Source organism: Arachis duranensis, unplaced genomic scaffold (assembly GCF_000817695.3).
Source record: "Arachis duranensis cultivar V14167 unplaced genomic scaffold, aradu.V14167.gnm2.J7QH unplaced_Scaffold_232527, whole genome shotgun sequence".
Classification (NCBI taxonomy): domain Eukaryota; kingdom Viridiplantae; phylum Streptophyta; class Magnoliopsida; order Fabales; family Fabaceae; genus Arachis; species Arachis duranensis.
Genome location: NW_026264853.1, coordinates 128,726 through 152,699, shown reverse-complemented (window position 1 = coordinate 152,699; position 23,974 = coordinate 128,726). Strand labels below are relative to the sequence as shown.

The 23,974-nt window shown below is 34.4% G+C and overlaps 3 protein-coding genes across 3 annotated transcripts; 1 reads left to right on the top strand and 2 right to left on the bottom strand.

Annotated features, from left to right (window-relative positions):
- Window positions 1-10,190: 10,190 nt before the first annotated feature.
- Window positions 10,191-12,182, bottom strand: LOC127744198 (superoxide dismutase [Cu-Zn], chloroplastic-like). The gene is given in 9 exon segments (XM_052256479.1): window positions 10,191-10,366; window positions 10,853-10,906; window positions 11,174-11,249; window positions 11,329-11,360; window positions 11,445-11,522; window positions 11,525-11,540; window positions 11,631-11,670; window positions 11,745-11,806; window positions 11,884-12,182. Coding segments are annotated over 9 exon segments (648 nt in total). The 5' UTR covers window positions 12,148-12,182; the 3' UTR covers window positions 10,191-10,340.
- A 677-nt stretch (window positions 12,183-12,859) lies between these two features.
- Window positions 12,860-18,655, top strand: LOC127744201 (uncharacterized). The gene is made up of 7 exons (XM_052256482.1): window positions 12,860-13,162; window positions 13,452-13,671; window positions 13,756-16,349; window positions 16,547-16,600; window positions 17,067-17,398; window positions 17,655-17,950; window positions 18,218-18,655. Exons 1-5 carry the CDS (start codon window positions 12,860-12,862, stop codon window positions 17,322-17,324), a joined length of 3,429 nt encoding a protein of 1,142 aa, XP_052112442.1. The 3' UTR covers window positions 17,325-17,398; window positions 17,655-17,950; window positions 18,218-18,655.
- A 541-nt stretch (window positions 18,656-19,196) lies between these two features.
- LOC127744257 (transcription factor FER-LIKE IRON DEFICIENCY-INDUCED TRANSCRIPTION FACTOR-like) lies at window positions 19,197-20,556 on the bottom strand. Its single transcript, XM_052256537.1, has 4 exons — window positions 19,948-20,556; window positions 19,649-19,852; window positions 19,397-19,570; window positions 19,197-19,307 (listed from the first exon to the last, which is right to left on the bottom strand). The coding sequence occupies exons 1-4, from the start codon at window positions 20,470-20,472 to the stop codon at window positions 19,203-19,205; spliced, it is 1,008 nt and encodes a 335-aa protein (XP_052112497.1). The 5' UTR covers window positions 20,473-20,556; the 3' UTR covers window positions 19,197-19,202.
- Between the last annotated feature and the right edge of the window lie 3,418 nt (window positions 20,557-23,974).

Genomic DNA, 23,974 nt, shown 5'->3' with positions numbered 1-23,974 from the left:
TTTTAATTAATTAATATTTTAATTATAAAAAATATCTTTTTCTTTGGGATAATTTAAAATTTAAAATTTAAAATTAAAAACATAATTTAGACTTATAAAAAGTCATATCCTCAGACTTTATTATTTCGAGACACTTGTATATTAGTAAAATCTATAATTAACTGATACATTTTAACTCGAATAAAATAAGTGTGTTTGTTTTTACTCTTTAAGTATATTTTAAGATAAAGAGTTATTATGTATTTATAAAAAAATAAAAAAATAATATATATACACAAAAAATTAATTAACATATATATTTAACAAATATTTCATATTCGACCATATATTTTATACGATTATTTTTAATTAATGTACGTTATAAAAAGATTTGTAAATTTCATATTATCCATACAGCATTAATTAACATCGCAAACGCATGCCATTGAAGGATATAGATAGTGACAGGACCAAAACAAGGCACCTTATTTTATTTAATTTTAATTCTTCTTTTGTTGTTAAGCAAAATTCCCACTTCACTAGCTAGCATATATTGTTCTCTCTTTTTTTTTTTTTTCGTGGGATAACGAGAAAGATGCTTGTTGCTAGTTGCAGAATGGTATTATTGAGGTAATTCAGAGAGCATTCTGTTCCCTCACGCATGATATGCTTCAATTTTATATCTTTTAATTTTTTTTTCTTCCTCCATTTTAGTTATTGTTGTTTCATAACATTATTCATGAAAAAATTCCTATCAATGGGGAAAATAATAGTCAAGCCACCTTCCTGCCTCTTTTAGGACTGCATTTAGTTCTCAAAACATATAGAACATTGGCTGCTTTTGTTTTCAGAAATAAGATACTGAAACAAAAATACAGAGAGACAAAATTGTATTTGACAGATGAGATATAGATAAAGATACTATATCCAAGGATATTAAATTAATATATTTTGTGTCTATCTTGATAGGAAGGACACAAAGATACTAATAAAAAATACAATTTATTTTTTATTTTTTTATTATTTTTTTAAATTTTTAATAATTATATTTTTTTATTTTTATATTTTTCTTCTCAAATTTTTTAAATAAAAAAATTAAAAATAATTAAATTTTCATAATTTGTTCTAGTTTATTACCAAACAGAATACAAAATACAAAATTTTGTGTCTCTGTTCTTTTGTGTCTTATTTTCAGTGTCTTATATTATCCTCTTCTCAGAAACAAACACTGCCATTGAGAACAAAAACACAAAAATTAGTGTTTTTATATTTGTTTGGTAATAAATTAAAATAAATTATAAAAATTTAATTTATTTTCATTTTTTTCTATAAAAAAATTAGGAATTGAAGAAAAATATAATGATAAAAAATAATAAAAAAATAAATTGTGTTTCTTGTTAGTATTTTCATATTTTTTTTAATTAAAAAAACACAAAATATACTAATTCAATATCTCTGAACATAATATTTATTCCCATTTTATCCGTCAAATATAATTTTATGTCTTTGTATTTTTATTTCAAATGTCTCGTACCTATAAACAAATATAACCTAATGGCCAAGAAAATATAAGCACATATACATATGTTACACAAGAAAATATAAGCTACCAAAATTAATATCTCTCTTTATTATCAATTTAACATTCTGAGGATGAAATACTTGAGAATTGAAGGTCAACTACTCTCTCTCTCTCAAACACACACAAAAGAAAGTCAACTTTGAAATTAAAGAATAATACTAATAATTAAGCTAGTGTATGGAGTTAATAAGTTAACTAAGGTGTGCAAACTATAGTATAATAAAAATTTTATATAAGCTAGCACTAGTTGAAACTTTCTCAAGCGTAACCATTGCTTATGTACAAAGTCATGTATGTGGAATGCCGCAAATAAATTAAAACTGGTAAACCTAATACTCACTCCACCTCAATTCTCCTGACACTAAAGACAAGGTTCGTTGTTTGTTGCAACTAAGCATATGAACCATTCACATCATAAGTTTATCAAGGACCATATCTTCTCTGTCTTTTTTTTTATTCAATTCATTATATTATGGTGGCTTTAATAACACATACAACTTGTATTTCCTTTTTCTAAAAAAAAATTATATATATATAAATACTATCACTGTCTTGAATACATTCTAACGTTACCATGTTAATATTTGGACTTACTCAACCTCTTGAACTAAGATTAAGTTAGTTTAACCCTCAATACTTAGTAAGAAAGCAGAGAAAAGAAGCTTTGGTAGAATAACACTTTATTACTCAAGTGTTTGTTACAAATGATTCACACATGACTCACACTAACTCTCACCTCCTATTTATAGCCATCCACCTCCTCAATGGATGGTTAGGAATAAATCTAATCAACGGTCTAGATTAATCATCTAAAACATTCTTTACAAATATCTATCCTACACTACTTTCTAAATACTTCTAGATTGTTCCATACTACGTTTCATATTTCTATATACATCCACACTCTTCTAGAATATTCTATGATCTTCTAGAGTCTTCTAGAACCTTCTAGGATATTCCGGGACCTTCTAGGACATTGTAGAACGTTCCGGCACCATCTAGAGCATTCTCATATACTCTAGAAAACTCTACAAACATTGTTAAATTTAACCTTCTAAAATTTATCGTGACATTCTCCCTCACTTAATGCGCAGACGTCCTCGTTGCGTTCTCTTCATGATAACACTCCAGGTGTTCTTGGAATTACCACAGATCTTCACGAGCTTCCCAACTAGCTTTGGTTATCAGGAACCCTTTGCACTTGATCAAGTATTGGATACTTGGTGGTACTCCTTGTCGTCGCACGATGCGATTAGCTAAGATCTTTTCGATTTCTTTATCAAATGATCTAATCACCACAGGCGGAGCACGACTTGAGTCACCTCTACTTGGTTCGTCTTGGTCTTCATGATATGGTTTAAGCATACTCACATGGAAGACCGGGTGGATCTTCATAGAGGGAGGGAGTTGTACTTTGTAAGCAACCTCCCCAACACGTCCAATGATCTCAAATGGCCCTTCGTATTTGCGAATTAAACCCTTATGAACTTTGCGAAAGGTTTTGAATTGTTGTGGAAGAAGTTTGATCATTACATTATCTCCCACTTGATAGCTTGCATGCCTCCTCTTCTTATCTGCCCATTTCTTCATCCTCTTGGCAGCTTTGTTGAGGTAATTAAGAACGAGTGACATTTGCTTGTTCTTCCCATGACTTAATCATATGATAAGCTCCAGGGCTCTTCCCTGAGTAAGAGGAAGAAACAGAGTGAGGTGTAAGCGGCTGTTGTCCAGTCACAATCTCGAATGGGCTCTTCCATATAGACTCACTCCTTTGCAGATTGTATGAGAACTGAGCAATGTCTAGGAGTTTTGTCGAATCCTTCTGATTAGCGCTTACAAAATGCCTCAAGTAACACTCAAGTAAGATATTCACTCTCTCAGTTTGCCCATCGGTTTGAGGATGGAAGCTTGTTGAGAAATGAAACTCCGACCCAAGGAGTTTGAACAACTCTGTCCATAGTCGTCCTGTGAAGCGTGGATCTCGATCACTAATGATGCTCTTAGGCAATCCCCAGTACTTCACCACATTCTTGAAGAATAGTCGTGCCACTTCCTCTGCAGTACAGTCAGTAGGGACAGGTATAAAGGTAGCATACTTCGAAAATCGATCCACTACCACGAAATAGATTCAAACCCCTCGGACTTTGGTAAGACAGAGATGAAATATAGAGAGACACTTTCCCACGGTCGCTCTGATGGAGGCAGAGGTTCCAACAACTCGCTTGGTGCCTTGTTTTCAATCTGATCTTGTTGGCACACAAGACAAGTCTTCACATAGCTCTCCACTTTATCTCTCATTTGAGGCCAATAATAAGAAGATTCAATTAGTGCCAAGGTCCTTCATTGACCTTAGTGACCAGCCCACTTGGTGTCGTGGCATTTTCTCACTAATTTTCTTCTTAGATTTTCCCATTTAAGGACGTATAGTCTCCTCCCTTTAATGTAGAGAAGGTCGTTTTCTAACCAAAATCTTTTGGTCTTACCTTCTCTAGCCAACTCCACCAACTTCTTGGCTTATGGATCGTGATGCAACCCTTCCTTGAAGGTATGCACAATATCTCCTTCAACCATAGAAATGGCCGCCAACTCAGCCTTGCAACTCAGCGCATCTGCTACCACATTAGCCTTGTCTGACTTGTATTCAAATTCAAAATCAAACTCAGCCAAGAAATCTTGCCACCTAGCTTGTTTAGGGCTTAACTTCTTCTGAGTTTGGATGTAGCTTATAGCTACATTGTCTGTCTTGACGATGAAGTGTGAACCAAGCAAGTAGTAACGGCAAGTTCTCAGACAATGCACTACCGTGGTCATCTCCTTCTCTTGGACGGTGTATCGCCTCTCTGTATCATTCAACTTGTGACTCTCAAAGGCAATCAGATATCCTTCTTTCATCAGTACCCCTCCAATAGCATAGTCAGAAGCATCAGTGTAGACTTCAAATACCTTTGAGTAGTCGGATAGTGTTAGTACTGGTCCTTCTGTAATAGCAGCCTTCAATTCATCAAAGGCCTTTTGACACTCCTTTGACCATTCCTAAGAGTGATTCTTCTTGAGAAGATCAGTTAATGGTGCAGCCTTGGTGGAGTATCCTTTGATAAACCTTCGATAGTAATTAGCCAACCCAAGGAAAGACCTCAATTCAGATACCTTATTTGGCGACTCCTACTCTTTGATAGCCTTCACCTTGTTAAGTGCTCGATAGTCGATGCATAGTCTCAATGAACCATCATGCTTCTTTTGGAACAAGACTGGTGCGCCATAAGGTGCCTTCGATGGATGGATGAACCCAGCATCTAGCAAATCCTTGAGTTGCTTCTTCAACTCCTCGAGTTCTGGCGGTGCCATCCTATAAGGTGTTGAGGCGGACGGCTTTGCTCCTGACTCCAATTCAATCTTGTGGTCCACCTTCCTTCTAGGTGGTAGTTGTTTTGGCAACTCGGGAGGCATCACATCCTTATTTTCTTCAACGACTTCTTTAATTTTAGGAGGAACGTCTTCTCTTTCGGATGTTGACTCCTCTTGTAATAGAGCTAAATATGTAATCTCTCCCTTCTTGAACCCTTTCTTGAGTTGCATAGCAGAAAGTATCAGTAGTCTGCCAATTTTAGAGACTGTAGGGACCATGCATAGAGACCCTTTCTCCATGACGCATACTACGTCGTAGTATGACATAGGTATTGTATTTTCCTTTCTTTGCAAATCGAGCCTGATGGCTATTTTAAAATCGTCCATGGGTGCTACTGAAAAATCCACAAGACCCTTCCAAGAACCAAGAGTCATCTCAACCCCTTTTGCTACTCCCTTAAGGGGTTCTCCTTGGTATTCACGGGTTTGAACCAGTCATTCTTTTCGGTGATCTTCAACCCAAGCCTCTTTGCTTCATTAGGCGTGATAAAGTTGTGTGTAGCACCAGTGTCGATCATAGCCATGACAGGTTTTTCATTGATAAAGGCTTTGACATACATCAAGCCTTTCTTTTCTACAATGCTTGCCTCTTTGCCCTTAACAGCATTTATGTGTTGGATAGATCCAACACACTCAGTTACTTGAGTTTGAGCTTCTCATTCCTCGGCGATATATGCCAAAGTCCCTAGCTTGGGACAATTCTTCATTTGGTGTGGTCCCTTGCACACGAAGCATCTTCCTTTGGGCACGAAAGCCTTCTTCTTTTCTTCATACTCTTTCTTTGAAGAGTATTTTCCTTCCTTCTTGGTTGAGAAACTCTTCCCCTTGTCTCCCCCACATTTAGCAGAACTAGGATTAGAGGAAAACTTGGGTTTAGAGTCTCCCCTATGATACTCAGTGAGTGATTCGGCCACCATAATAGCCTCATTGACATCCTTAACATTCCATCTTTGTAGTTCTTGCTTTGCCCAATGTTGGAGTCCATCAATGAAGAAGAACAACGCATCCTCTGATACTAAGTTGGGGATTTGAAGCGTGAGAGTAGTGAACTCCTTTACGTAGTCGCTAATCGTACTCTTGTGCTTCAACTCCCTCAACTTCTTCCTTGCTTCATAAACCACATTCTCAGGGAAGAATTGTCTTTTCAACTTCCTTTTGAAATCTTTCCATGTGGCTATGTTGCAAGTACCCCTTTTCCATATCTACGCACTTTTTCCTCCACCACAAAGTAGCATTATCAGAAAGGTAGAGAGCTGCAGTGCATACTTTTATTGCTTCTTCGACCACCCCTTGGCCTTCGAAGTACCTCTCCATTTGTCATAGGAAGTTCACCACCTCGCGAGCATCCCTTACACCCTTGAACTCCTTTAGCTTGGGAAGATCAATCTTTGTCGTCTCTCTTATAATGGTTGGTCGAGATTTTGCCTCCTCTAACCAAACTCGAACTTCTTCAAATAGCTTTAAGAAATTCTCAAGCTTATCTTCGATTTGGAGCATGCTTTCTTTGAAAGTATCTAGTTCTCCTAACACATGAGCCTCGAGGGTCTCCTTATCATGTTCTATTCTTTGGAAACGCTCATCCATAGAGGATAGAACATTCTCCAACACAGAAAGTTTCTCTTCTAAAAAGTTAGAGTCCTTACCTCTAGGCTCACTTGAAGAACGGACCTTTTTGCCTCCCCATTGAGAAGGAATAACATTCCTTCCCATTTGAGACTCAACATGCTCCATGGTGATACTAGAAGCCATACCCATAAGCGACTTGTGCTCCCTCTCGAACCTTGCTCTGATGCCAAATTGTCACAGTCTTGGACACACTCCAACGCTACCGTGCCAGCACTCAGACTTACTCAAACTCTTGAGTTAAGACCAAGTCAGTCTAAGCCTCAATACTTAGCAAGAAAGCAGAGAAAGGAAGCTTTGGTGGAAGAACACTTTATTGCTCAAGTGTTTGTTACAAATGATTCATACATGACTCACACTAACTCTCACCTCCTATTTATAGCCATCCACCTCCTCAATGGATGGTTAGGATTAAATCTAATCAACGGTCTAGATTAATCATCTAGAACTTTCTTTACAAATATCTATCCTACCACTATTTTCTAAATACTTCTAGATTGTTTCATACTATTTTTCATACTTCTATATACATTCACACTCTTCTAGAATATTTTATAATTTTTTAGAGTCTTCTAGAACCTTCTAGGATATTCTGGGACTTTCTAAGATATTGTAGAACGTTCCAGAACCATTTAAAACATTCTCAAATACTCTAAAAAAATTTTACAAATACTGTTAAACTTAACCTTCTAAAATTTACCTACGTATGTCCATGGAATATTATCTCATAATATGCCTAAAACAATATTATAAAGCTAGAAGAAAATAAAAAGAACCAAAAAAAGGTACACATGTAATCTCTATATATTGATAATAAAATGGTTTGTGAAATTTCATAACCTCTTCTAGTTGCCTGTGAATTTACAAGTAAAAGATTTTCTAAATGAAAGTAACGATGTTAACTTTATAATTATAAAAAATATTATCTACATCCACATAAAAAAATCAACTATTAAATTAATCATTATGTATTTATATATAAATATATATATATTATACAAAATCGTGTTTGCAGAAGAGATATAGATAGAAATAATATGTCTAAAGATACTGATTTAATATATTTTGTGTCAATTCTGACAGAAAGGACACAGAAACACTAACAAGAGACACAAATTATTTTTTGTTAATTTTTTATAATTATATTTATTATTATTATATTTTTTGCCTCATTTTTTGAATGAAAAAAAATGAGAATAAATTAAATTTTTATAATTTATTATAATTTATCACCAAATAAAATATAAAAATGTAAAATTTTGTATTTTTATTCTTTATGTCTTATTTTTGGTATTTTATCTTATTATATTCTTAGAAATAAACGCAGCACTATTGACTAATTTTTGTGTATTTATAATATAGTTGATAATATCAATTATAAAATCCTTCTATTTTATATATTTAATTTGGTTTCTTGATTTTCCATGGCTTTCGCACTTTGCATTTCCTTTCCCTTTGTTTATGTGTATTACAATGTAAAAATAATATATTTAAAATCTCATCATGATAAAAAAAAATGTTTATTCAAACACAACACACACAACTGACACGAGTACCTTTTTACATTTATATAATGATTTATATACATATAATAAACGAGTTTAATTTTAATATACTAATAATATAAAAGATTTTAAATTAATGTAAAATATAATTACTTTTATTAATGTGATATTACAACTAAATACACCGACAGTATATTAAAATTAAATTTATAATACATACATAATAGTAAAACTCACTCGTATAGTAACAACAATAATATAAGATGATGGTAGCTAGCTTTAGTGATGTATACGTTGGAGTGCCACTTAAATGGTTAACTTAGTTGAGTGGATCGACAAGTTTGGAGAGAGTGGAGACAAATTAAAGTTGGTATGGTCACGGCTCAGCAAAAAACAATCTTGTATCTCAACTAAAATGACTTGCTGCCTCATCTACCTTTTCTTAAGTTTACTGCTTCCGCAAAACTATATCTATATGCATATATATTTCATGTTTCACTACATATGCTCCCTACTATACATTTCTTCAATGTAGTAACCCCTTTAATTTCAATTCTCACGCCAACCTCGTGACGAAAAATAAAAACTAGTTTGAATTTGGCATCAAAATTCCACCACATCCTCTAACTGCAAATGCTAACCATCTACTTAGATATGCCGTCATGCAAATGCTTAATATTAATTTGCAACGTGTGCACTTTATTTTATTGCTGTAGCTAGTTAAGAATCATACACGTGTATTAGCATCTTTGGGTGGCCCTTATCACATGAACTTGTTTGTTTCTTTCCTACTTGGAGGATCTAATTACCTCAATGTGTATTATTGTGAGTGCAAGAGTGTGCAATGCAAGTATATTTATCGTTGCTTTTAACAAATTAATATTTAAATTATGGTTCGTGATGACATGGTTATACCTTTTTTTAATTGGATAGTATGGTAGAGTGTAGTCACTCTGTTGAATACCTAATTATTGGTTGTTGCTTCCATTCTAAGCCCAACCTCTAACTAGAGACAGGTTGCATATTGAGAAAGTAGCTTTGATTTATTATTCATAACGGATAAGGGGGTTAGCTAAGTTGAGTTTCTTATATAGTATCTACATACATCAGCAACACTATCCAAACTCGAGGGTATCCGTTCCGCCTCGCACGAGAGCAGGTTGTCAATACCGCAGATAAGAGTGTGATTAATATTGAGTAAAATAAGATAGGACAAGATGAGGTCAGATAGTGCCAAAATTCATCCTTACTCCACTCATTTCATACATAAATTCATATGAATCATTTTATAGTGCATTGCTGTCATGCTGAATTTTTGTTGTGAGTATAGAAAAATTATGTCGAGTTATAATTCATTGGTGCTGTCATACTGAACTTACTGGACAATTGTATTTATAGTTGTATACTTATACATATGAATAATGAAATTCAAAAAAAAAGAACTTTTTTTTGTCAGGAGGAGTTAGCTGAACCTTTCAAATCCACATAAGATACTTTTTTTTTGAAAGAGAAATCCACATAAGATACTAACATAGAAGCTTTCTTAAGGGCTTAGGCTCAGTATTAGTTTGGTTGAGGCCTGCTTGTTACTCTACCCACTCCTTATTACCATTGTTGGGCCTTTCATATCCTACTTCAATAATATTTGGTATAACATAATTCATCAATATATCTTGATACCAAATTCTATCCAGCTTATACCTCAATACAATTAAACTTGGTTTGGTAAAATTTTTTAGAAAAGTGCTTATACTTTTTAAAAATTCAAGTTTCTCATTTAGTATTTGGTAAATAAAAAAAATTATGTTCATGTATTTGTATTTGTAGTTTTTAAAAGATTAGAATACTTTTGAAAACATCTAAAATAAAATTTTTTAAAATTTAAAAGTCTAATATAACCTCATATGTTAACTAATTTTTAAATTTTAAAAGTTATTTTATTAAATACAATTGTTTTTGCTTGTATTTATTGAAAACTATTTTTAATTTGATTTACCAAACATAAATGCTACCATTTTTAAAAAGTAAAAAAGATGGAGTAATATTATTAATCCTATTATAATAAATACGGGAGTAACGGACTATCTAAGAATCCATTTCAAGCAGGCTAATAAAAAGAGCTACATAATATAGTATGCGGAGTCTCTTGGATTCTTGTTTTGGAAGGACATCATGCATTCATGTTTCATAGTTTACATGGATAATTCAACAACGCTAATAACTGATAGGCTAACATAGAGTTGCATTCACTCTGGAGTCAGACCAACAACCCCTGAAAACAAGGAAGCAAAAGACACAAACATCAGGTTTATGATACAGATATATTGAAGTATAAGTACTGTGAACATTGTGAAATTAAAAGAGCACTGATTAAGGATTAAAAAAAAAGGAAGCTTCATGTTGGAGATGTGAAATAGATAAGTTTTCAATGCATTGGAAAAAGGCAAAAAAAGAAAAAACTTCTGAAAATATACTCTTTTTAGTATCTTTAACTAGTACTCTTAGAACAATGGAGACACTGGTCAGCAAAACCTGAATCATATATACAAAAATCTTATGTTACAAGTGAAACTTAGTTTAACATGATTAGTTGATTATGTATATGGACCAATGGGGATTTTATCAAAGAAACGCAATTAATCACAGATATTGAGAATCCTTCATCTTTCGACAACAAAGCTAAAAGTGCATCAAACTATATAATCAGATGGAATGGATTGATTGATGTATTTGAAAAGGTTCATAAAATTCTTCATACCACATGCCAATCTTCCACCAGCATTTCCAGTGCTCAAGCTGAGTTCCTTCCCACCTGCAAAAGCATAAGTAAAGTAAAATGCAAATTAGACTAAAGTAAATAATGCTCTAGTTATGAGTAAGCAAGGAAGTCATGATGTAAGTCCACAGTTACATGGCAACAACAAAAACATTAGCACGAAAAGAATAAGCCAATTCCATTTTCATCTAAGGTTTACTTGGATCAGACAACAGTGAAGAAGCTTTTAAGAAATTTCTTGTGCAGCAGCAAGAGTTGTAAGGCAGAGATGTATATAAAAATGTATAACAAGGAAATGCTAACCTTTTCCAAGGTCATCCTCAAGCTCATGAACCACCAAGGCTCTTCCAACTACTGAATTGGGGCCAATCAGTGGTATCTACACAGAGAAAAGAAACACAAAAATGATTGGGAATTCAAATTAACAGACGGAAATGAAACTGAACGAAAGAAGGCACCTGATTGTCGACAATTGTTGCTTCTGCAACTCCTGCATTTCAAACATGATGTACAGATTGATTCAAAAATCAGTCCAAAGCAAGCAAAGACGAAAGATAAGAGAAAGATGGATTACCATCTGCATTAGCAACTATGTTTCCCAGGTCACCCGCATGGCGAATTTGATCTCCCGGAGCACCATGTTTCATCTTATTAGGATTAAAATGTGGTCCTAAATATGCCATTGAAGAAGCAAACACTTAAAAATTCATCAAATAAGAACCACATAGCAAAAAATAGAAGGGGAAAACAACGGCAATACCAGTTGATACACAACCTTTGGTGGTATCACCATACTCATGCTGCAACAAATGAAAATGACTTCAATTAAAGGACTTGCAAGCAAAAACCCTAAAGACTAAGAGAGAAGACTCACTAGGTGAAAACCATGAGGCCCAGGAGTAAGGCCAGTAACACGAACGTTAACAGTTGTTGAACCTACAAGAAAGGAAGTTGCAGGATTCATCGAATTTATTGTTATCAATTATGATTGCGTAGAAGAAAGGAAGGAATACCATTGAGTTGTTGAGTGAGGGTGACGATGCCTTCGACGGGGGAAGTGCCCCTGAGGACGGTGACGGCTTTCTTGGTGTTGGCGGCGATGGCGGTGATGGAGTTGGTAGGAAAGAGAGGAAGCTGGAGTGGGGAGGAAGCAGCTGAGAGAACAGTGTGGGCGGCCATGGCGGCCAATGCAGCCTCTTGCATTGTGTGATTGGAGGAGAAGAGTGAGTCAATGGCGGAGAAGTTTCTTTATCTTCTTCAATCCACATGCCACACATTCCACGTGCTCTTCATTTCCTTTCACTTTTTCCTTCAAAATCAAATTAAATATTTTGAAAACATTTTCTCTCTTTCTATTAAAAGTTATTTTATTTTTAGTCTATACTATAATATAATTTTTGAACAACTATTTTAAATAGATTGATTTTAATATTTTTAATAAGATTCGTTTAAACCATTTTTTAAATATTGAGTTAAAAGATTTGTAATTTTTATTTATATGATAATATAAGATAAGTATACATTTTTTTATATTAATAATATATTATTTAATTTTAAAATCAATTTCAAATTACTTTCGAAGTTTTAACGCATTTTTAATATTTAGCACTTTAGCTTGCATCTTACAAAACGAAAAACAAAAGTTTAAGATGTTCTGAAAAAAGTTTTTGTTTACTTTAATTTTGATGAACAACAAAAATTTAAACATACACGTTATAAATTTTCAATAAATTTAAAGTGGAGTACAATTTTAGTAATAAAACCTGAAGTTTTGAGTTGAATCGTTGAGACCGTACACGAACTAATAAGAAGTCCACGTTACAAAAGGGGTAGAAAGAAAAGTAGTGAACAGTGATTAGCGAACTGGAACATATCAATCAAGCTCCCCAAAACAATTATAAATCAAAACAAAATAATTAGGGGGATGAAGATGAAGATGTTAAAGGAAGAAGAGCATTGCCGAAGCTCCCAATCTTGAAGAACCACGCTATGGAAGCGCGAAAACGGAACCCTTCTCCCTCTCCAGTTCGTGTTCTCATCCGCCCTCCTCATTCCCCTTCACCGCCGCCGCTGCCTCCGCCTTCCTCCTCCGACCACCAACCTCCAGGGGAGTGGTTTAAAAGCAGGAGAATCAGTTATTTCCGCGACCGCGATAACGGGATTCTGTTCCTGCAGTTCTGCTCCACGCGCTGTCCCGTGATTCATGGATTCGAAGACCCCGCACCGGGATTTGATTCTGTTGCGGAGGAGCACGAGTTCGGCGACCTCCAGGGAACGCTTTTCATGTTCTCTGTAAGACATTTTGATTCTCTCCAAGTATCTTATTTGCAAATGCCACAACACTAATGTTAATGAGTTTTGTTTTCCTAATCTAATCCTATTGTTGTTTCAAAACTTTAAAGAAGTGAATTTGCCATGGTGTTGAGCGTTCCAAACTTGAAGAATTAGAGTAGGGTTTTTCAATTATAGTTATACTGTTATCGATTGGAGTTGTGAGCTTAAGAAATTGGTACGGATGAGATTTAGATGATAATATTTGAAGTTGTGCAGAGTTGTTTTAATTAACAATCTAGAAATGCAGGTTTGCCATGTTATCGTATATATTCAGGAGGGGTCACATTTTAATACTAAGATTTTGAGGAATTTTCGTGTACTACAAGCAGCCAAGCATGCTATGGTTCCGTTCGTAAGATCCCAAGCTACACTATCGCAGGCTACTACGCCACCATTACCGTCCCGCTCACATTCGATGTCATCCCCTTTGCAACCTTCCACGTCGGGAAACAGTTCTTCTTCTCCAGGTAGAGGTGGTGGTAACTTGAGTCGCAATGCTTCGGCCATATCTCTCATGTCAGGATTAGGTTCTTATCCTTCTTTGTTTCCAGGACAGTGCATACCTGTCATACTGTTTGTATTTGTGGATGATTTCTCTAGTTTATCCAATTCAAGCACAAATGGGGAGGACACTTCTGATGCCTCTTCTCTTAGTCAGTCTTCAAGTTTGAATACAGTGGCCAAAACAAACTTGCCTGCAAAAGGTTCTGGTTCAGTAGTTGTGCTGGCACGCCCCGCAAGTCGATCTGAAGGTGGATTTAGGAAGAAACTACAGTCTTCACTTGAAGCACAAATTCGTTTTCTGATTAAGAAATGCCGTACCTTGTCAGGTTCTGAAATAAATCATTCTGGTGTGAGAGGGGCTACCCCAGTCTCTGCACCTTTGTTCTCACTTGATGCATCGAGAGCAGTTATATTGTTAGATCAGTTTTCTAATAAAAAAGGTGAATCTCTTGACTTTGCCAGTGGACTTGTTGAAGATGTGTTAAATGGGAAAGCAACATCCGATTCCCTCCTGTTGGAAACCCACGGGCAAAGTTCAAGCAAAGAAGATTTAATATCTCTTAAAGAGTTCATTTACAGGCAAGCTGATATTTTGAGAGGGAGAGGGGGACCAGTCAATACCAACAGTGGCTCAGCTGCAGGTGTTGGTATGGTTGCAGTCGCTGCTGCTGCAGCTGCTGCCTCAGCTGCATCAGGGAGAACATACACTACTCCGGATCTTCCAAATTTTGAAGTTTGGTTAACTTCTAGTAATCATATTTTGAGCAGAGTTCTCTGTGCAAAAGGGGGTTGCTTGGATGAATTGGAAATGATTAAAAGAAAACCCCGTCCAAGGAACACTGCCTTACCAGCGGCAGAAGGATCTTTGAAGGGCACAAATACTTTTGATGTTGCAGTATCTTGGTTGCAAAGTGGTAGAGGGCTGAACACTAAATTTTCGACTTCATGGTGCCAAAAAGCCATTCCAACTGCAAAGGAGATTTATTTAAAGGACTTACCTCCTTGTTATCCTACTTCACAGCATGAAGCCCATTTAGAGAAGGCTTTACATGCGTTTCACGCAATGGTCAAAGGACCTGCAGTGCAACACTTTGCAAAAAATTTGGAAGAGGAGTGCACTTCCATTTGGAAATCCGGAAGGCAATTGTGTGATGCTGTTAGTTTAACAGGCAAACCATGCATGCACCAAAGACATGATGTTGAGATTGGTAATTTAGATTCAGGAGATTCACACAAGCCACATTCCAGTGGCTATTTTTTCCTTCATGCATGTGCTTGTGGACGTTCTCGACAGTTACGTCCTGATCCCTTTGATTTTGAATCAGCTGATGCTATTTGCTTTTCTGACTGTGATGAGCTACTTCCTGCAGTCAAACTACCAGAAGTAAAATCTGTGGGACCTATTCAATCTTCTTCTTGGAGTTTGCTTCGTATTGGGGGTGCAAGATACTATGAACCTTCTAAAGGCTTAATTCAGAGTGGGTTTTGTGCCACTCAAAAGTTTCTTTTGAAGTGGACAGTATACCTAGAGAAACAGAAAAGACCAAATGGGTTGACAGAGAGCACAGGAAAGCAAGATTCTCTAATTCCGCCACCCAAGGTTGAACATATTGCAGATGCAAAGAAAACTGGAATCAGACAACCCTATCCAGCTGTCCTGAATGGAGCAGAAGATCATAAAACATCGTTAGAAATTATAAAGCCTGATGATAAAAAGATAAGTTTTGGTAGAGGAATTCCTATGCCCAAAATGAGAAAACCTTTTTCTGAGGTTGTTGCTGGATCAGTGGCTGCTGATTCAGGATTCCCTCCTCTCCAGCAAAAGAAATTGCCTATATCAGGTTCAGAGAAGGGTACAAAGCAAAGTAATCCCAGTAATCAGATCGCAGAACGAGTTAATACAGCTACTGATCATCAGTTATCTCAAAAATCTCAAGATATATCATTTACTCAGGGACCTGTTGATAGTAATGGCAATAATAGCAACAGAGGTAGTGATCCATTCTTAAAGATAGGTAGCAACGTGGTGCCTGTACACATGAACGGTGGTGAGAGGAGCCAATCACATTCTTATGCAAAGAATGTGATGGTGTATGTTGGCTTTGAGCATGAGTGCCCCCGTGGCCATCGTTTCCTGTTAAATGCAGACCATCTAACCGAACTTGGATCTTTATATTCTTTCTCCGAAGAGTCTCGCAGATCTTCTTCTATGGACCCTACTGGCAGAAATCAGGCTTATCATGCTAAAGTCAGCAAGAATGCTTCCTGGGGCAAAGTGCATCGACGCTCAAATGAAATTCATGGTGCTTTCATAAATAAGGAAAGAGATGTGGCCAAATCAAGTGAAATGATTGCTAACGGTGATTTGACTTCAGATGGACTGATATATACTTCCATTCCACCAAATGAACACAATTTGGCATCTGTGGCTGAGTTGGCAAAGGCCCCGAATCATGCAAAAGAATTTGGGAGGGATCTTCAAGCTATTAATATGGATGGTGATGATCTTGCATTCTCGATGTTGAACCGCAACTTGCCTATCTACATGATCTGTCCGCACTGCAGGAATTCTAGGAATAAGAAAGATACACCAAAGGTTAAGTTTGCCAGTGGTATCTCACAGCTTAAGAGAATATTCATGGTATGGTTTGCTGCTCATTTAAGCATTTTTGAGTTTCACTTAGCAACATTGGTTTTTGTTTCCCCCCTTTTAATTTAATGCATATTAATACTTAAACATCAATGCTGGTTCCGATAAATTTCTCTCCATGCTGAGCCTCTTTTTGGGTGTAATTCTTATTTTACAAATCAGGATCCTGATCTATGTTATTGCTGTAGGTTACACCTCCATTTCCTGTGATCCTAGCAACATGCCCTAACATACAATTCGAGGTATGTCTTTATCGTTTCAGTATGCATGTCTTGAAATCGTTAATGTAACTATATAATATTTTGCATATTTTAGATGGTAGGCTTTTGGTAGATAAGAGTGAAATATGTCAAGAAATGAGTTTAGTGACTGGCGATAACAACCTTCTGTTGTGTAGTTATAGATTCCAGTGGCCTTGATATATGTAGTATTTTCCATGGTCTCATTTTTGCAATTGGTAGGAACACTTCCACCAAAACATTATTCAGTCAGCCGAGGACCAGAAAACCTTTAGAGTTACTTGTTTCTTTTTAGTATACCATCCCTGAAAGGCTGCATTGGTGGAGTTAGATTAATAAGGTGATGGTGTTTGATTAAATCCAGTTGTGCATTGTCATTACCTCTTTGCCCAGCATTTTTTATTGGACTTCTATTATTATGTTGTGATCGTTGTACATTCTGCTAAATTCGATATTATTCTCCTTGTAGACATCATGCCTACCTATGTCAGTTCCAGATCGTGAACGGAAATTGCAGTTCAGCCTTGGATGTCAAGTGATCTTACCACCAGAGAGTTTCCTTACCCTTAAATTACCATTTGTGTATGGTGTGCAGCTTGATAATGGAAACAAGCATCCTCTTAACCCCTTTGAAATACAACCAGAAATGACTGCCTGGATTACCAAGGGTACAGTACTGCAGATCTTGTCCAAGGGGATCAATGATGAGGGCTATCAAACACAGTAAAAGCTTGTTAAAATCTTTGGGTGGCATTGCTAGAGTGAAAAGGGAACGATGTCCATAGCTTCTCCAAAACTCAGGTGAAGTTCAACTCCCATTTTATCTGACAGAAAAATTTATGGGCAAAGTATACCGAGTTTGGCATCAAATGTTAAGCCATTAATGCAGTTTTTGCATTGATAAAATTAATTGCTGTTTCAAATGAAATTATTGTATGTGACTTTGCCAGGATATTGTTTATATTCTGGTGTGCCTTGAATTAATATTTCATGTATACTTTACAATATACTTGCTACATGATATGCATACCAAGTTATGATGGAAATGTCCTTGCAGGACAAGAGACTTTGTGGATGATGAGTGTGGTCCAGGTGGATGAAACTTGTTAGCTGCACACATAGTATGTACATCATTATTCAGGCTCTCTCATCTAGGTGCTGCGAATTGGACCTACAGAATGCTTATATCCCTGTGGGTGGCTTTCTAGCTTGTTCATCCATTCTTATATAATCTCACGTGGATTAATGCAATGAACAGCGCAAATATTGGTGTCTCCGGAAAATGAGTACTCAATCATTGGGGGTGTCTGTATAAGCATCAATAAGCAGGGAATCAGAACAGTCCATCGAATGGTACTTGTTTTATGCAATCTTATCTTTTATATATATTTAATTTCTCAATTTATTTGTTATAATAGTAATTTACTCTTCATTCTCTTGATTCTTGAACCTCCTTACTAACTATTGTCCCAAATTTCAATAGTAAATAGGAGGCTTCAGCCTATCAGAGACCTCATTAATGCCAATTTTAACCGTGCTACGTGTTTACGTTCTTGTGAATGCCACTAAACATTCCTTGTAATGAACTTCATCTGCTACAAACTGATTATAGAGCTGAAGTTTGATTGCAGGAGATACCCTCAAATTTGTACTTGATGCAACGGTTGATGGCATCATCAACAAAGATCTTGTACTTCAAGTCTTCAACATGAAGCATTGCAACTAATGATCAGAGACCTCGATCCTTGTGACATTTCATTAATGAAGCTGGAGAATGGAGATCAACAATAAAAGACAGAGCGCATTGCTGTTTGTTGATTTTCATGGTGATTAAGGCGTTGAAGTTGGCCATTTACTGCCATAATTATATTCATGTGTCTCCTTATTGGTTTAGGTTTAGTTTAAGGTTGTGAAAATCAGGATGCCACAAATATAGTTTGACTGGAGCATGTGGTGCCCTTCGTGAAAGCTTTACAGTTTACACATAATGTATTGCAATTTTTTTTTTGGTGACTTAATGTATTGCAATTTAGATAACGTTGAAATACCGTTGGTTTATGCTCTGCATTCTCAAAAAAAAAAAGACGAACCTTAAAGAGGAAAACAAGCAAACAATATCGTTTTACGTGTCTTCTTGTACGTGAATTATTTCTAACTCTATGGGTTGAAATTTAAATAGCTTCTGCTGCCTTCTATAATACCTTTTCTGAAATAATTAGTTGTAACAGCCAAAAAAGAAAATGAAATGGTACATTATAATTACTTAAACAACTGAAGCCTGTCCAAAAACTTAATTCTCCTATGCTGTTTTTTAATGTAGAAATTGCAAAACTACATAGAACGAAGTTATGAAGCAACTAACGGTAGAGTGGTAATAAGAGCCATCATATCAGGGTCAATTTAGATTGGTTTTTGAAAAAGTATTTTTTTTTATAAAATATTTTTTTTTACAGAAAAAAAATATTTTATAAAAAACCAATCCAAACAAACACTTGCAGTTACACTAATGAGTGATGACTATAAAGGCTTACATTTGAAAAGTTGTTTCGATTTGGAATCATAGAAGTCAAAAAACATGGTTTGAACAAGCGTGTATAGTGAAATGTCAATAATGAAAATTTGCCATGAATTCAAAGCCTTGGTTGAGAAGAGCGCCTGTCACCCATAGCTTCAAGTTTGGCAGGTTAACTTCTGGTTCAAAGCCTTTAACCTGTTTTCCAACAACACATAGTAGTGATTAAATTAATTATTCTTAAGCAAATTGTTGACTCATTAGAGTGAAGTAGAGTATTAACCCACATTCAATGTAAATGTAAGTAGTATAGTGTCACAAACAGTTTCAAAGTTTGAATTCCGAACACTGAAACCCACAAGAGACTCGAGAGCCCTGTAGAGTGATGCAGCAACTCCTCCTCCTTTGTTGCACACTATCTTCACATAATACCCTCTTTCTTCCACTTGAACCATCTCTATCTACAAAGCACACATAATAATATGTTAGTCACATGCAAAATCTAACTAGAAACTTATGGAAAATCAAATCATATAAACCTGCACTATCTTCTTGTTGATCGGGTGGCTATTGTGTGTGACTTGAACAGTTTTTATGTAATTGTCATCAAAGGATGCTTTGTAATTTTCTGACACAAACAGAGATGCTTCAAGTCCTGCAACCTCTGCCTTTAGCTTCTTAGCTTGTGCTTGAAGCTCATGCACGTACGATAATGCATCTCCAATGATCGATGCCTTATCCATCTGACACATGTTTGTAACACATTTGAGTTGAGGAACAAGCATATAAAACAATAACCAAACATAACTTAAGAAAAGATTGAGACTTGATGACACACCTTTGTTATGTTAGGGACCAAAGAGCGGAGTGCATAAAGCTTCTCCTTCATTCTGCTTCTCCTCCTCCTCTCAGAGATGAGAGTCTTGGACCTATCAGCTTTCAGCCTTGGTTTACCACTAAGATTAGCCTCATCAGTTGCAGTTGTGGTTGCAGAAGAATACTCTCCTTCATTTTCTCTATTAACCACCCCTTCATCAAAGCAAGAGAAGGAGCTAATAAGGTTAGTAGGGCTAGGATCATCACCACACACATTATTCATCATCACTTCATTGCTACTATTGTTGTTATGGCTCTGATGAATCTGATCATATGGAAGAAGTAAATGATTCTGATTCTGATTATCATCAAGGAAGCAATCATTGGTGATAATGTCTGAACCATAGTTAAAGAACACAGCAGCATCATCTTCATTATTATTATCCCCTCTAATTAAATTGATGAGCTGATCAAAGTTGGGGTCCTCAGTGAAATCATGCACCTCATAATCATTGTTGAATATCAGTGTTTCTTGGTGAGCATCCATTGTAATTAAGTGCGAGTTAGAGGGTCTAATGATTTCTGTTTATTTCTTTGAGCTGAGGTACGTACATGACCAGGTTTAAAGGTTGTTACATATATATATAGAAGTTGGCATAACCATATAATTATTATAATGTTAATTTGTGGTGTGTGAATGGAATAAGATTCTGGGTTTCTTTAATTTGAGTGGCAATGAAGGTTACTAACTTTTTAAATTATGGAATGTTAATTAGCTATAGAGATGTATGGAGGTTTAATTGTATTTTATTTTTCTAATACGACAACTTTTATTTTAAGCATGAAATGAAATATAAGTTATAATGGTAATAAACAAAGAGTGCCAAATCAGCACTATACCTATAAGAATAAAATATATGTTCAATTAGAGATGCAGAAGTCAGTTTTGATACTCCTTATCCAGAGAAGCAGTTANTGATCATGTTACTTGTTAGAAATTATTGCAGGATAAAGTAGTGGGTATTTGTGTGAAGAAAAAAAAAATTTCATTGAGTGGATAACACTAAAAACTTAAAATCCATTAAATGTTAGATCAATAAAAACTTTTTAATTATTAATTTATTATTTATTATTTATTATCTATTATATCTATTATATATTACTAATTTTATAATTAAAATAGGTTATATGTTACTCTTTTATTGTAATTGAAATTCAATTTTTTCTTCTAAAATTAGAGCGTCCTCTCCTCTCCAAAGATTTAATTATTTTAAAAAATTAATTTTTAAAGTAAGAGATATAAAATTAATTAATATTTATATTGATAGTTATAAAATTAATTCAAATTAATATTTTAAATAATTAAATATTTATTCTAAATAATTAATTATTAATCACAATATTAGTATTCTCTTCAAATTATATATAATAAATATTTAAAGGAAGATATCCGAAAATATATATTGAAAAGATAAACAATAAAAATTTAAAACTAAAAAAAATATAAAAAAATATACAAATAATAATAATAATAATAACAACAACAACATATATAAATAATATTATAGGATTATTTTTTATAGTTTTATGAGTTTATTTAAATTATATTATTTTATTAATTTAATTTTTTATAGAATATCAATTTAGAGAGAAATAGAGAATGAGAGAGAAAAGAGAGAAAGATAAAAAATGGAGAGAGAGTTTGTTAATTTTTGAAAAAAATATTTTATTTTAATTGTAATAAAAGAATATCTTATGATATATTTTGGTTTGTCAAATTAGTAATATAAATTATAAGTTATATATAGAGTGGAAGGATAGAGAGAAATAGAGAAGGGGAGAGAGATAGATAAGAGGATAGAAGAAGAAAGTTTATTAATTTTTGAAAAAAAATATTTTATCTCAATTTTAATGAAAAAATGTCATGTGATATATTTTGATTGTTAAATTAGTAATATAATATAGTTATGTTTTAATTTTAATATTTTAATTTTAATTTTAATTTTAATTAGAGAATGTGATATTATACATTTTGATTATCAAATTTGTAATTAGTCATTGATAATAATATATAAAAGAAATAGAGTGAGTGAAGAAACAAAAGAGATAAAGAAAGAAAAAGAGACGAGGAGATAACACTCTAATTTTAAGAAAAAGATTAAATTTCAATTACAATGAGAGAGTAACATGTGACACATTTTAATTATAAAATTCTAAATATATAATAAAAAATAGATAATAGATTAATAATCAAGGAACTTTTATTGACCTAATATTGTAATGAATTTTTAATTTTTTAATGTTACTCACTCAAAAAATATTAATAGAATTTATTTTCACATAAAAGACCCTCATAATATACACATAATTTTTGTCAACTCATTTCTTACTTTATGTAATCCCTAGCATATAACGTGATCAAACCCACTAACAACTTATATGCTACTCTTCACATGTCATTCGTTTATAAGTTAGTCCAATTTTAATATTTTTAGCCACTATAATTTTGGCCATCAAAGATCGCTCCTATATAGAGTTAAACTCCAAAATGGTTTCTGAGATTGGTATTTTGCACTAAAATCGTCTCTGAGATTCCAATTGCATTAATTATATTCCTGAAATTGAAAAAAATGCACCATATTAATCCCTGACTTATTTTTCATTAACGACGTGATGACATGGCAAGATGACGTGGACTGTATGTGACACGTGTCACTTCATAATTTGGCCATGTGTAATGATATGATGATGTGGTGACCAGTGACACGTAGCATGCTGACGTGGATGGTTGTGCCACGTGTCACAATGTTATTTGACCACGTGTCCACGTGTCGTAACAGTATTCATCCACGTGTCATCCATTATGCCTATGTTATATATACACAAATTAGTCCCTCACTTTTCATTAAGTGACTCGTTTTAGTTCATGAAATTGAATGTCGTGCACCAAACTAGTCCTTTCACAAATTTTTTTTATTTTTTTTAAATTTAAAATTTTAATATCTTGGATACACTAATTTCAATTCTATTCTTTCATATATCGTTTAAATACAAGTGCTTTTATAAAAATTTTTAAGATTTGTTTTAATTATATAATTTTTTTAATAATTTAACATTGGTAAATTTTGTAATATATAAGTATGTTATTATAAAAAAATAATTATATGATTGATTAGACACATTTTTTTTCATAAAAAATATGTTTTTAACAAGAAATTAATAATTAAAATAAACATTTTTTTCTTATGAAATACACGTTTTCGTTATGTATAAATGAACTAGATTGAAGGAACTTCAAGCACCTTCACTACCACCTTTGACCTCTGCAGTCTAGACGAAAGAGGTCGGAGATGGTAATGAGGGAAGCTTGAAATGTCTTCACGTCAACTCTAAGACGGCGGTTATTAGAGGTATCCGCAAGAAATTTTTTTTTATAAAAGTACTGAAAGAGATCGAAGATGGCAGTGAAGGTGTTTGAAAAGTCTTCACGTCAACTCCAAGTCGGCGATTAGGGTATTCGCAATAGAAAAAATATAATTGAAATTAATGCATTCAAAAATATTGAGAATTTTGAATTTATAGAAAAAATGAGAAAAAACTGGTGAAGGGACTAGTTTGGTGCGCGACATTCAATTTCAGGGATTAAAATGAGTCGCTTAATGCAAAGTGAGGGACTAATTTGGTGCATATACAACGATGACATAATGGATGACACATGGACGAATATTGTTGCGACACCTGACACAATTGAACACGTGGCCAAATAACATTGTGACACGTGGCACAACCATCCACGTCAGCATGCCACGTGTCACTGGTCACCACATCATCATATCATTACACGTGGCCAAATCATGAAGTGACACGTGTCACTTACAATCCACGTCATCATGCCATGTCATCATGTCGTTAATGAAAAATATGTCAGGGACTAACATGGTGCATTTTTTCAATCCCAGAGACGTAATTGGTACAATTGGAATCTCAGGGACGATTTTAGTACAAAACGCCAATCTCAAACACCATTTTAGAGTTTAACTCCTCCTATA

Coding starts and splice junctions, on each gene's coding strand:
- LOC127744201 (XM_052256482.1), top strand. CDS start 12,860: ATGGAAGCGCGAAAACGGAACCCTTCTCCCTCTCCAGTTCGTGTTCTC. Junction 13,672..13,755: donor AAACAGTTCTTCTTCTCCAG/GTAGAGGTGGTG, acceptor CTTTGTTTCCAG/GACAGTGCATACCTGTCATA. Junction 16,601..17,066: donor GCCCTAACATACAATTCGAG/GTATGTCTTTAT, acceptor TTCTCCTTGTAG/ACATCATGCCTACCTATGTC.
- LOC127744257 (XM_052256537.1), bottom strand. CDS start 20,472: ATGGATGCTCACCAAGAAACACTGATATTCAACAATGATTATGAGGTG. Junction 19,853..19,947: donor TGGTCCCTAACATAACAAAG/GTGTGTCATCAA, acceptor AACATGTGTCAG/ATGGATAAGGCATCGATCAT. Junction 19,571..19,648: donor TCAACAAGAAGATAGTGCAG/GTTTATATGATT, acceptor TGTGCTTTGTAG/ATAGAGATGGTTCAAGTGGA.